The sequence below is a fragment of the Triplophysa dalaica genome, chromosome 2 (genome assembly GCF_015846415.1).
Source record: "Triplophysa dalaica isolate WHDGS20190420 chromosome 2, ASM1584641v1, whole genome shotgun sequence".
In the NCBI taxonomy this organism is placed as follows: domain Eukaryota; kingdom Metazoa; phylum Chordata; class Actinopteri; order Cypriniformes; family Nemacheilidae; genus Triplophysa; species Triplophysa dalaica.
In genome coordinates, this window is record NC_079543.1 from 19,428,554 (window position 1) to 19,443,475 (window position 14,922).

Genomic DNA, 14,922 nt, shown 5'->3' on the forward strand with positions numbered 1-14,922 from the left:
GCAAGCCACATAGTGTCATCCAGATGCTTCGCCAGATCTGATTTGATTTCTGTCAAAAACCACTTCACCTCCTCTCGAAGCTCATACAACCGCTGTAGCACCCGCCCCCTGGAGAGCCAGCGAACTTCAGTGTGCAGAAGCAGCTGTTCGTGCCCTGACCCCATCTCCTGGCAGAGGACCCCAAACAAGCGAGAGTTTAACGGCCGTGATTTGATAAGATTTATCATTTTCACGGATTGGTTCAGCACGGAGTCAAAAAGAACCGGCATTTTTTTAGCAGCTAGTGCTTCGCGATGGACCATGCAATGTGTCCATTTCACAAGTGGAGCTACTTGCTGAACTCGAGCAGCTAGGCCACGCTCACGCCCCGTCATTGCTTGCGCACCATCCGTGCATAGGCCAACGCATCGGTCCCAAGCCAAACCATTTTCAAGGATAAAAATATTAAGGACATTGAAAATGGCTTCTCCTGTAGTGTGCAACTGAAGAGGCCGGCAAAACAGTACATCCTCCTCAATCGCCTTGTCCCGTAGATACCTGACATAGGTGAGGAGCTGTGCCTGCCCAGCAATATCAGTGGATTCGTCCAGCTGCAGCGCGTAGTAAGGACTCTTTTTTACAAACTCGATCAGTTGCTCTCTGATATCATTGGACATGTCTACAATTCTCCTAGCGACTGTGTCATTGGACAGTGGTACTGCACCGAGTTTGGCTGCTGCACTATCGCCTATCATTATTCTGCACATGTCTTGCGCTGCCGGCAAAATGAGAGTCTCTGCGATTGTATGCGGTTTACCCAGTTTACCGATTCTTTTGGCCACTACATACGATGCCTCCAAACACTGTTTAGACACAGTGCTGTGCACTGAAATGGTTGCCTGTTGCTGATGGAGGCCATCAAGCTTTCTTTTAAAATATTCAGCTGGCTTATTTTTAATGCCAGGATGCTTTGTTTCGAGGTGCCTTTTTAATTTGCAGGGCTTCATACTGTCGTTTGCCTGCACCTCGGCACACACGACACACTGAGGTCTCAGATCAGCCGTAACTGTAAACCCAAACTGCAGGTATGCTTCATCGTACCTTCTAAGCTTTTTTGCAGCTGGTGGTGCGTCGGTTGGCTCGTTGGTCCGCACAAGAAATTTCTCCATTTTTGTTATGTGTTTTAAATAAAGTTTAGGCAATATGTAACTGTGTGTGTGGCTGTGTTGAGAGACGTATCAGGGGCTAATCAATCGGGACTTAGGGACGATCTTTAATTAAACGAACAAAATAATTATTTTGCAGACAATTCAGATTTTATTTGAATACTTAAAGATTGTAGTGTGTGTGTGTGTGTCTTAGTCGTGTGGGTTGTTTTAGCTAAGTGTAGCTACTGCCTAGCAGTTAAAAAAAAATACTGGCAAGGGCTGAGATTTGATCTAATCTTTAACAAAAATGTTTGTGGGTTTAGTCTTTAAAAAGACTGTTGGGGTTTTGTAGTAAAGGCCTATGTAAATCGAGATTGATAACAGACTAGCGAGAGCTGGCACAAGTGAACTTGGCAAGAGACTAGACTAGAGTGAATGGAGAGCTATGTCTTGAGTCAATTTAAATCGCAGTTATTTATTTTTGTATTTTGAGTGAGTGAACATTTACATTTACAACCCGCTCTGCAAGCTAGGGCGGGAACGGCGGCGGCCATGCGCATGCGCGATTCATTTGCAGCCTGGACGCGGAGGGGTGTGTGTCTCCTCTCTGCTCTGAGTGCTGCGTGAGGCTACTGAGAGTCTGACCGCCTTGAAGTGCTTTTGGACGGGAGAGGGGCTAACGGCAGCACCCGCTGCTCGTTGTGAACAGTAGGCCTAACTGCAGAGTGACTCGTGCTTTCGAGTCTCCAAACACCACAAAAGTCTCCAAAAACAACAGTAAAATTCGCTGGATTTGTCACATTGACAAAAACAAGTCGCCAGGAGGATGATTTGTTTGTGTTATAAGCAGTGCTTGAAGTGGGGGAAAAGGTGGCGGTACTCTCTTTGCATTGGCAAATCATTACATTTTTACAGTGAAAAACAAAACTTGGAGATATTGCTGTTACAACAATTTAGTGTTTTTTATTTATTAACAACATAAATGTATTTAAAAATGTTTTTTTGTGTGCGTGGCTGCGTGTATTTCACAAAAACTAAAGGAAAGCTTTAGCTTTAGCCTATATTCTGACTAGTTTATTCGTTTTATATATATATATAGGCTATATATATATAACTAAATAGGACCTCAGGTTTTATATGTTTGCAATCTCTGAAACTTCCGCCCGTCATAAAAATTAATTCTGATGGTTCAATTTTCTGCATTTTTCGCATCCGTAGCAATTATTTTGAGGGTTGTTTTTGACAATTGAGAGCCACCAAATGACGAATATGAAAAAACGAATAAGACAGTTTCGGACTTTTGAGGCTTGCGCAGCTTCTCGAGGAGAAATCAAACAAATGAGCGCCGTTTTCTAAAGTCTATGAGCGCAGCACACACAAATAAACTAAATTGACATAGTGCAGTTAAATGTGGTGATTTTATATTTATAACTTTTGAATGCAGTTCAGCAACATGCATCACACGACCTGACGACCAAGAGAGCTGACAATTGACCGTCACTTAATTTACCATCACCTCACGATTGAAAATGTGACATTGATTTCATATGACAGTTCAACAAACAAGTTATTAATAGTAAGTCACTTACATTTTTGACGAAATAATGACTGTTTTGGTCTATTTTAGCAGCGAAAATAGATCCGATGAATCCAAACAAAGATCACAGCATAGCGCATCTCACAGCAACAATCAATCTTGTTTTGAATGATTCAGTGTTTTGAACGAATCGATTGAGTCATGGATTCAATGACCCATGCACAAACATCTGTCTCATTCTTGATGAATCGGCCGTTTGAACGAATCGTTTGAATGAACGACTCAATGACTCGCTTAATAAAACCGCTTTTCACCTGCATTTGCGCTCACTATCCACAAACCAATCAAATTTGTTCAAAACTCTTTTTTTTAAATCAGTCCAAACACATTTTAATTTTTATTCAGGAGTTATGTATATACACAACTATAACTTTTTATGAAAGTAGTTTAGTGATAAAAAAAATGTTAAAAAAAATATTTTTTCAGTTTTTTTTTTCTCTCCCATCCTGTAGTCTACTCGCGCCCCCCCGGGAGAGTGTCCGCGCCCCCCCGGGGGGGCGCGCCCCACCGGTTGAGAACCAGTGCTCTATGTTATCTAAGTGTTTTGACTCTGTTAATGAATCTCAATCTTGTGTAACCTCCGCGATCCTGTGTGGACAACGTTTCCTTGACACACGGCGCCCACAGTTTAGAACCACTGTCTCAGGGCATGAGGACATGATTTAAACCTTTTTACTTTTTTTGTACTGAGATTTTCAGATCAGACCTACTTAAGAGGACAACATTTTTGTTTTTAACTGAAGAGATACTAATTTAGACATAAGGCCCTTTCCCGCTTTGGTATCCAGTTTAGAGGCATCTCTCTCAGGGGCCTGGAGCTCTGAAAAAGTATGTTTCTCCATCCAATAAGAAAAAGTAATTGGTATTGTTATGTTGTGGACTGCTTTTACACATGTAATCTAAGGTTTTAATCAAGTGGTTAGGTTACTAGTATTATTTTTGCCTAAATCGTGAACTTTAAGTTTTAGTATAAAATAAAAACGAATGTACCTAGTGCTTGTTTTCCAATTAAAGCAGAATATACATTCACATGTATGCATTTGGCAGACGCTTTTCCAAAGCGACTAACATAACATTATCCTATACATTTATACGTAGGTATGTGCAATCCCCTGTGATTGAACCCACAATTTGGCGTTGTTTACGCAATGCTCTTACCACTGAGCTACAGGAAAGAATAGTGAATTGTTGTGAATAGTTGGATTGGAGATGGTTTACCTGAGGATCTGGTCTTCTAATCCAGACTTGGTAACGGTGAAGTTGATGATGGTCACTTTGATACACACCTGAGGTAGAGAATAAGACCCGGAATGATTACAGACTTGTTGCTCAGGTGTCATTCAATAAGAAATACATTTTTCCTTGATCCATCCATTTTCTACACTGCTTATTCAGGGAGGACTGGAGTGTATCCCAGCGTATTTTGACCACCTATGTGCAATTTAAAGTCTCCAATTCATTTGTATGCCTTTGAAATGTGGGGAAACTAAAGTACCTTGCTATTACCTGTTCCTTGCACACCCCTCGAGATGTTACAGATTTTTTTCCTTCTTAAACCTCAATCTCATAGAGGCCTGCTTTAATTAGCCCTACAGTATGTGCTATACATTTATCCAAATCGGTTTGTCAGCACACCTCATCTCCCTTACTTAAGTGGAAATGACACGTCTGTCTTGTCTCTAATGCTGAAACTTATGGAGCCTTATCCCCTTTTGACAAGGAACCATATTTGGCCACACGTTCTCTGCCAACCACCACTGCTCTTGACCACGGCCCTGTCTAATATGATCGGCAGGGCATCGTCTCTTGGCAGGTGCACGCTGATCCGCATCCACCCCAGAATACTGGGAGAGGTTATTTGGCACAGAGCCGTGGCACGATTGGTATAGGACCAATGTGGTGGCACAACAGATATGTGAAGTGCTGGTGCCAGACATGTCCACTTCCCAACAGTGCCAAATCCATTTGACCTTTACTGGGTGCCAACCTGGACCCCCAAAAAATCCCCCCTGCCATTTACATAACATTTTGAGAGCTTTTAAATAGCAAACAAATTAGACAAAGAAACGCTAATGAAAGACAAACAGTCATTACATGTATACTAGACTTTCAAAAGACCATGAGGGTCTGACATTTGTATGATCTCCTAAATGATTATAGTCACATAGGTTCTCTGGTTAAATCAGCTTCCAGAAGAGATCAGATGTGCTAAAACTTTAGTAACATTTAAATCCAGACTCAAAACTTTATAATTTTTATGTAAAGCACTTTGAATTAACATTGTGTCTGAACTGTGCTTTATAAATAAACTTGCCTTGCCTTTATTCTCTGGTAACAAATTTTTAAATGTGTCATGGTTGATTAGCAGAATTTACTTATTTTTATAGATTTTTTTATTGTTTTCTCTCTCTTTGAACACAAATACAAACCCACCTCGGGGAGGTAGTGGGGGTTGGCCATTTTGGTGGTCATGTAGAACCGGAAGTTTTTATCATAGTCAATATCAGAATCACCCAGTCGAATCAGGGTTCTGCCACCTGACACGAACGTCTGCTTCAGAAGAATGGGTTCCAATGCAGGGTCCAGAGTTTCTTTTAACTGTAAACACATAAACACACACATAAAAAAGAAATGAAAGATGTTTATTTTGCATTTATGATAAAGATGATTCTGACTGCTCAATTTAAAATTGACGTTAGATCTGCGTATACTTATGCTATCTTTCTCCTAATATTCTCTTAAAATAGATGTCGGGGATAACCTTCTGTGTATGCCTCAGTTGTCAGCAGTCAAAACAAACATGACTGAAATGAGATTCGTGAGAGAATCACATCTGGCAACAGTCAGAACTAATAAACTCACAACAGAATCACTCATTTACAAATGAATAAAACCATTCAGTCCAACCAAAATTCCCAGATATAGAATATTTAACATTTTCGTTGTATTTTTCAAGCAGTGCATACATAATACAATTTCATATTTCTAAACCTTGAGAGACTGGAAGTTTATCTTGAGGTAAACATGGATGTAACAGATGAAGGGTCAAAGGTTACCTCCTCCAGCAGTACAGGCATGCCCAGCCGGACGGCGTTTTCAAGTGTTCGGAGGAAGCCGGCGTCTGTTAGCTTGATCACTTTAAGACCGTTCTTTGTCTCTTTAGAACGTATCCAACGGTTTGCCTAAATACAAAACACATACAAATAGTTATTTGCTTTTCATGACACGATGTATAAAATACTTCAGAAATTTGCATTGAAATCTGCACACGTTTAATAAAGTTAAGAGCTATGACATTTTTCGAGTCATCAGTTCATGTGTGTACAACCAAAATACAGAATACATAGGAGCATCTCTAAATGCACAACCTGTCAAATCTTGATGAAATAAATGAAACTCCTGTCAGCTACAAACCGGCATAGGCTCACAAAAATGGGCATGTAGAAGATTGGATTGAAGACGGACGATAGTGAGAGTAAAACACAACGACAAGAAAGAATAGAGGTGGAGAGGGGTGTGACAGACAAACGCCAGACAGTAATGAAAGCGGAATGGCTGGAAAGAGAGATATTTGTTTGGTAATGTAAGGAGGCTGATGATTGTTTTCCTGTTTGCTATGTGAAGCCTGTTCTTCGTACAATCGGAAAGCATTCCGCTGTCAAAAATGCCCTTCAACTGACGCCTTTATTTACTTCCTGATGTCACAGAGGCTGTGAAATGCAAAATAGGAACCCAATGGGAATTGCTCTGTCAAGAAATGTTTGTCAAGCTTCTTCCAACAAGTCAGTCTAAATTTAGCTTCATGTTATTTGCCATCTCACGTCTGTCTCCAAACAAATATGACTATCAAGGAATTTTGTTAGCACAGCTAAAGTTCATGTTCTATTCTGAAAAAGTGTACCTTTTCAACAGCTGACTGTTTAACGGTCATGTATAAATCTTTATCGCATAAACAATGAATTTACTTTTTATTTAAGTGAAGAACGGCGCTTTTCAAGACCTCACATGTATTAATGCAAGCATCTTTTTGTCTGGTTTCATAAGAATTGATAAAAGATATTAACTGAAGTAAAACTTATTTACTTTGAAATAAATATTATTATGGCGGGTATCATTATAAATAACATTTAAACATTATAAATAATCTTAATATATCATTAATGAAAAATTTATTTGTGCTAACATATTGATTTCTTTCATTTCACTTGGACTGAATAACACGTTATTTTCATTTCTGGCAAAGGCTGTCTATTTGAAGATGCTAAAATATAACAATTTTGATTTAATTTGTATTTTTTTATACACAACAAAAAGTGAAATTTTAAATAACAGTTTTAATGAATTACTATTATTCTAAAAGCTATGACAATTTAAAGACAGAATAAAGACCCTCAACTTTTGAAAGATAACGTGAAGTTAAAATGTGTATGGGCACAAATTAGCAATGTGCAAAAACAGTTTAACAAACCTACAGTACATGATGTACCATAGTATTGTTAAATGCACACGACAGATGCAGTGTTGAATAGTTTTGGAATGTGAGGTGTATATTTCATAATTTTATTAGTAGTTTCTTAGCAGTGTGCCTAATTTAGGCTTAAAACACACTGTTTTAAGAACCATGCATGGAAAGGTCACCTGATCCTGAGGATCAATCATGAGCGGCCAGCGGCGCCCGCGCATCACAAGGATTCCATTCTCTGTCGAGACGGTATCCCGCGGCAACCCTTCCGCATTCCAAAGCCGGATCTCGTAGGGGTCTCCGAGAATGCTGATCAGACTGAAGTTTTTACTGATTGGGATTTCCAACTGTTGACAGCGTGTAATCCAGTGATCTATCAGCTACATGAAACAAAACATGTGTTCTCATTTACACATAGTACAACCCTCTTATAACACAATATAGCTTATTCAATCTACTTTTGATGCACTGGCTGCACTACACCCGGCATTATAACCAATACACGCATAAAATGTATCTAAAAATAGTTAAGATTAATAAATATCTTAACAGTAACCTTTGCTAGATCAAGTTTATGAAAAAGTGCTATTTCATATATAACCAATAAAAAATGGGTAAAAATATAAATGCCAGAGATTTAAAAAACAATTGCATAATAGCCTATATTTAGTTTTATAGTTGATTCCACAGACGTAAAAACCTGTCAGTGTTCATTACGGGGGAATCTGTTTCAATGTTATAGTTTGATCACCTACAGTACCAAAAATAAGAAAAAACAAGACATACAGTAATGGATGCAAAGACAAGTTCCTGCAAGGTATATTAAAATGTAGGTAAAGATATGTGATGAGAATGTGAAGCTAATAAGAAATGACTGAGATCTATTAATACTCTACCAATTGTCTGTAATGAGAGGTGAAGGCTCCATAATAAGCCACACAGGCTGCAGCAATGAAAACATTTCCGATGACATTGTGAATCTCCTGTTCAAACAGAGCGATGCTTTCCTGCCATCGCACCTGCTCATCTCCCAGAGCAGACGTTAACTTCCCCGACCGACCCAGACGTGCTTCAGTCAGGGCCATGGTTTTAGCTACACACACAGACACAGATGTACGTAAACACAATGTATCCACATGTAAATGCAAATTGAGTAAAAAAAATTCAATTAAATCAATAAATTATTTTTCCAGAAAATAGTTATACAGTACATTGTCATATAATATTAAAATAATTGACCTTCTCAAAACCCACAAATGTTATTTCATTCTCTATTTACCTTACCCAGTAAACACAACCTTCCCTTAACATACGTTTTTGGTTTGGATTTGGTTATTTTTTGGGAAAGTTGCATGGTGGTTTTTAAAAATAATCAGACAATAACTTATACAGAACATTCCCTTGTGGTTCTTTTTTTATTATCTTTTGCAACTAGAAAATCATTTTCCCAGAATGTTGGAGGGTTTTAACAACCCAAAATCCCTTATACAGAATGATCCCTGACAAAACAAAACCACCCTGCTTCAACGTTCCGGTAACCAGAAACAAACCTTAAAAAATAACATTCTGGGAATCAAAAACTAACGTTCTGGGAGCCAGAAATTGTAAGCTGGGTTATGCCCTGTTTCTAAATCCCTTTATATAGCATCAACACATTGTTTTCTTTTACTGCTGTGCCCTCTTTAAATGCTTGTAGTGACACACTTCAGTAAATTCAATAATTGTAAATTTTTGGAAAGTCATCTCTCTCTCTCACCCAACCCCTCTTTCTCAGCCACGCTGGAGTCAAACTGCTCCTGCAAAACATTGATTTGGTCTTCCACTTCCTTCAGTTTCTTCTGCTTTTCTGTCAAGGTAGACATTGTTGCGTCCAACTCGGCCTTATGAACAACAAAAGAAACAAAAATGAGTAATTGCAGTAGGCAGTTACAATAACCAACAAACCCGATGAAACGAATGTGCTAACCTGAGCAGCATCCAACTTCTGACGTTTGGGTCCGACCTCTTTCAGAACTCTTGAATATAAATCCAATGCTCTAACCCACATGCACAAGGATTTGCAGGCCTTAGACACCTTTTCAACTTTGTCGGGCACAAAGTCTGGATTAGTGATGTATTTCTGCAGCTTCTGAAGGATCTGAGGTTTGATATTGTCCTTCTCGTAGTCCATCAATTTTTTTAGGAAGTTGGCTTCACCAAGGAGCTGCTTTGCACTGCCCCAGTCTGGCCTACGTGGTGAAAGATGCAGGTAGGGGTGATATCAAAATCAACAAATTTTCCACACAAATAGCCAGAATAGCCGGTCTAAATGTATACATTAAATGTGTGTAAAACGTTCTTAGATTAAATTCCTCTGTTCATTTAAAATGTGGTTTTATATTTTATGCAAACATGGGTTGAAAACAACCTATTACATTTTTAGAACATAATGAATTTATTTTTAAATGCTGTTTTGAGATCCCTATTGTGTATCTTGCTCTTTTCTTTTGACAAGTGATGATAGCTGCTGGTATATACACTCACCTAAAGGTTTATTAGGAACACCATACTAATACTGTGTTTGACCCCCTTTCGCCTTCAGAACTGCCTTAATTCTACGTGGCATTGATTCAACAAGGTGCTGAAAGCATTCTTTAGAAATGTTGGCCCATATTGATAGGATAGCATCTTGCAGTTGATGGAGATTTGTGGGATGCACGAAGCTCCCGTTCCACCACATCCCAAAGATGCTCTATTGGGTTGAGATCTGGTGACTGTGGGGGCCATTTTAGTACAGTGAACTCATTGTCATGTTCAAGAAACCAATTTGAAATGATTCGAGCTTTGTGACATTGTGCATTATGCTGCTGGAAGTAGCCATCAGAGGATGGGTACATGGTGGTCATAAAGGGATGGACATGGTCAGAAACAATGCTCAGGTAGGCCGTGGCATTTAAACGATGCCCAATTGGCACTAAGGGGCCTAAAGTGTGCCAAGAAAACATCCCCCACACCATAACACCACCATCATAATTGCATTAATGAGAAATTTAACAGGTGTTCCTAATAATCCTTTAGGTGAGTGTATTTAAATGTTCAATAACACGTTGAAGCACCCATAATTCTTCTCCACTAACCCTTAATTACAAATCTAAATCATTACAAAATAACGCCAGCTGGGTGAGTACACAGCTGGAAACATAAAACAAAGGCAATTAGAATAACAGATGATTTAACGCAGGTGATTTCCAATCGCACCAAAGCAAATCACACAAAATGCATTCATAAATATATAAATCCTGAAATAACAACCAATATCAAAACAGTGAGAGTGTATAATTATGCACTTCATGAAATGCATAAAATCTAAACATTTGTATATTAAACTTTACAAAAAAAGTAGTAAACATAAAATTCAGTTTTACAATATCTATAAAAAAATATACAAATGTTTCTATATAAAAGGAGGAGGGTCTGAAACATTTAGCAAATTATTGCATTTTGCTAAAACAATACACATTTTTTATTTTTTTAATATATTTATAATGTATTTTAAAGAGGTGTTAACAGACAGATATGATACAGTCTTGTTATGACATTTTAAACACCCATTCATTTGCTGTCTTATAGTGATCATAATGAAGATCATGATGAGGCAGATGGAGAGGAAATATAGAATAATGAGATTAATGATTGAGCGGGAAAATCACAGATGCTACACAGTCAGAGTATCTCGTGTTAATATCGCCGGCAGATATGGCGTCATACTGTACCGCCCGAGGGGGTTTATGATGTGTCAGGGCATATTTTCCTATTTTTATGAAGCTACTGTAGATTGCGGCTTATTTTAACATTAGAACTGCACTGTAAAATGACTTCTTTGTTTTCAGATCTTTCAGCAAAGCCGGCGAAACAGTGGACTACACCACAAAATATGATTTGATAAAAAAATCTAGACACTAGATAAACAATGGAAGCTGAATTGGATATATACACTTTCAGATTACGTAAATGCTTCTGGGCCAGGGTTTACACCTTGCTAACTGGTCTATACGCATATATAAAAACGTGTCATTAAATTTTATTTAAAGGGGGGACTGACTTGTTGTTGAGCAGGATGCACACTGCCTCCATCACGGTCATGACCAGGTCCGGTGGTTTGGTAAAAACACGCAACTCAGCGATGTCTCCTTTATCCAGAGAGTTGAGGGCCTTGTTAGCGCTTTCGAGAGCGGGCAGAGCTTCATCCAAATCACGCTGTGCATCATCTGCAATGGCCTGAGTCTCTTCTGCTTTTATCTTAGCTGAAGCTTCATCTTCCTTCACAACCTTGCGAACCTACAGCCAAAGATGTCAATAAGTTAAAGGTGTATTAAAAGTTGTATATATGACAATTCAAATGTTTATTAGTCTAAAACCAAAAATGTATTATGAAAAGGAGGGAGTTCTTGAGAGGAGAGCGGAAGAGTTTCTCTTTTTGGCAATTTATTGAAGCACACACACACCTGGTCAGCACTGGCTTGGTCCACAGCGAGTTTCTCCATAAGTGCATCAACATCGATGGATTTCTGTTTGAGCACAGGCTCCAGAGCAGAGAGGTCCTGCTTCATCTTATCAACCAGCTCATTTGTCTCCAGAAGTTTAGTGAGACCATTTTTCACACGATCCCGAGCCTGCGTAAACAAATCCGCTTTCAATTTCAAAATCAAACATCTCTGCTTATCTTTGTCTGCGTCTGTCACAGATGGGTCAGTGATATTTTCCACAGCTCCTTCAATCGAATAAATCATCCGGTTTAAATAGAATTTACTTTAATATTACAACGCTAACAACCGTTCCATTTTGCAATTTACTGGTGATTTGAATGACGCAAATGATGTAGTGTAATAATGACAATGAACATCCATAGCCCCGCCTCCTCACCGCCTCCAGCTGTTGTCTCTTTTCTCCCAGCATGCTCAGGTACAAGTTAATGAGCTCTAAGTAGGAGGTGGGTGTTGTATAGTAGTGTCTGCGCAGCTCGGAATAAAAACTCTCGGCCATGTCAGTGACGCTGACGTGGATCTCCACGCACATCTCTGAAAAACACTGCTTCATCTCTTCGCTGCCAAACTCCACGTTCTGGAAGAATGTCTGGGACACAGAGAGCAGAGCTTCACGAGGCCACTGCAAAGAAACACATGACAACATCCAGTTAGTTGACTTAACTAGACATTTGTGTGGAAATCTTTGACAACAAATATTTTTGTGAAACAAACATTTTGTGAAACTAAATTTGTAAAACTATTTGTGTTCAATAGAAACTTAATTGGATGCAACAGAGAAACAAGTTTTACATTAGTATTCTTTACATAAAATCTTTAGTTCACACAACTCAAGATCAGTCGGTAATGTTAAATATTTTTTGTACTCTGAGCTGACAGTACTCAATTGATGTAAACATGTTCTCATGATAGCAAAAAATAGCAAAGATTATATGGAAATTATTATCTGAACATAATTTAATAAATTTATTAATCCGGGCAACTCAAACTTCATAAGAAATACACACACAACTTTATTGTGACATGCATTTTCATCATTCATCAGATAAATATAATGTGCTTGAATAGGGACCAAAGAAAACTGAACGGTGACTTCATAGCAAAAACATATTGTGTAAAGCAACATTAGTAATGTGCTAAAACCTATTTGATCTCTGAACTGTTTAAATGTTTAGTTCTTATCTTTAACCAAACATAAATACACTGTAACAAATTGTTGTTTCGCCCAAACTTTTCTTGTACAATTATTCTGGCAATATTTATTTTCTTGTAGCATCAATGTTTAAGTGTATATTTAGCTCAAGGATATTTGTTTATATCATTTATTATGATATATCGGAATATTGCAAATATACACAAATTGTCAATGCCAGAAAATTAAAGAAATGTCTGTAGCACAGGAAAGGTGGGATAAGGAGATGATGGGTGACTACGTGTGGAACTTGGTTCATGAGGACAGTATTAGTCAAAAAAGACAAAAATTATCATAATCCCTTCTGACGTTTTTGACGACTCTTTTTTAGGAACTGTTATGTTGAACTGTTGTTTCTGTGTACAGGCAATAATACCGAAATGTAATAATGTCTGAAAATATTTTTTTTGTCTTTGTGAGTAATGAAATTAATGTGATTTTCATAATCAGAGTGGTTAACTTCATAAAGAAACAACTAACTAAAGCGAAACACAACTTCTCAAAAAACGTACATTTACATTGTGGAATCAAAATATTCAGACCTATGGGTATTTCTCATGGCATTTTTAGTGAGTATTACAAACAAAAGACAATTTTCATGGATTTTGTTTAATAAACTACATTTTTTGTCGAAAACATTTTTTTGTCAAAAACAATTACAAAGTAATGTATTGACAAATTGTTTGACAAAGGTCATGTTGTGGCAAGTACCTGTACAAGTGACAGTACAAGAAATGCTTAAAATGTCAAATGCTCTCTAATTTCGCTTAGGAGAAAAGCGTCTGCTAAATGAATAAATGTAAAATGTTAAGTTTAGTAATGATTACTTACAGTAATTGTCAAATAAAAACAAAGTTAGTTTTTGCAGTATAAAACATTGTTTCCGTAGATAATAAATAAATAAATAAATACACTGAAAGGACCATCAGTTATGTACTTTCATGCACTTTCAGTTCACATAACTGTTCATTTATTTGGTAATGTACTAAAACTCTACTGTATGACTTCACATAAGTTTGAATAAAGCATTCATACCGTCGATGTTCATTCAACATATCCCTGCACATTAAGTTGCGGCTGAGTAAATAATGGCACAATTTTCATTTTGAAATAAGCGATTAGTTTTTGGCATAATGGTATCTACAGACTGAACACATAAAGAGCAGTTAATCAGCCTTGGAAAACATCATGAGGGGTAATTCCTTATTATTTCAGTGAGAACCCTACCGGCGGTCACCTTCATATATCTGTGTGACTGTGTGTACACAAGTACATAAGTTAACAAGCACAGGCTGATAAAACAAATAAGCAAATAAAAGTAGGGTAACCACATATACAGGCTCGGTGCTTAAAGCTAATTACCAGCTGCGGTTGGACAGCACACTGCAATTTATAATACCAACTGTATCACAACATTACAACAGACAACACATCAGAAACAAACCTGAACAGACAAACACACACCACACACACGTTATTCTAATTAAAACACCCAGTTCCACCACTTGCCAATATGCCTTTGGTGTCATTCATTTGTGTATTCATTGCTCCACACTGTAAAAAATAATTCTGTGTCGAAGTAGATTTAATGAAATGAATTGAGTAAACTTCACTTTTTTTTTTAACCAAAACTGAAGTTAAAATTAAAGAAAAAATCTCTGATTTGTGAATGCACTATTGAGTGAATTCAACTTAATTTTATCATGTTTATTTTAAGGTATAACTGAAGAATGACATACTGTGGCATTAAGACGGATTGGGAAACCCAGCCTTGTACATCATATATGTTGTAAACAATAAAAAATGTTAAACTGAAGTTAAAAAAATCAAGAAGTTCACTCCAATGCTCAAATTAGTATTTCTTCTACATTTTTTATAAATTTATCATGTGACATGTGCTTAAATGATTTTGGTAATTTACTTCATTTATTCATGGAATATTGCGTTAAAAATACACTTTAAAGTACTTCAAAATATTTTGTGTAATACTGTTACCATGATTTTTACCAAGTAAATAGGAT

The 14,922-nt window shown here is 37.5% G+C and overlaps 1 protein-coding gene across 1 annotated transcript in view; it reads right to left on the minus strand.

The window, feature by feature from the left end:
* Nucleotides 1-14,922, minus strand: part of dnah6 (dynein, axonemal, heavy chain 6) — a 69,220-nt gene that overhangs the window by 20,269 nt on the left and 34,029 nt on the right. The window contains exons 51-60 of the mRNA XM_056763566.1: nucleotides 12,089-12,331; nucleotides 11,671-11,838; nucleotides 11,268-11,503; nucleotides 9,153-9,414; nucleotides 8,943-9,066; nucleotides 8,083-8,279; nucleotides 7,363-7,566; nucleotides 5,781-5,906; nucleotides 5,158-5,322; nucleotides 3,943-4,010 (exon numbers count right to left, since the gene is read on the minus strand). Of these exons, the coding sequence (XP_056619544.1) occupies nucleotides 3,943-4,010; nucleotides 5,158-5,322; nucleotides 5,781-5,906; nucleotides 7,363-7,566; nucleotides 8,083-8,279; nucleotides 8,943-9,066; nucleotides 9,153-9,414; nucleotides 11,268-11,503; nucleotides 11,671-11,838; nucleotides 12,089-12,331 (1,793 nt within the window). The remainder of the gene's footprint in view (nucleotides 1-3,942; nucleotides 4,011-5,157; nucleotides 5,323-5,780; nucleotides 5,907-7,362; nucleotides 7,567-8,082; nucleotides 8,280-8,942; nucleotides 9,067-9,152; nucleotides 9,415-11,267; nucleotides 11,504-11,670; nucleotides 11,839-12,088; nucleotides 12,332-14,922) is intronic.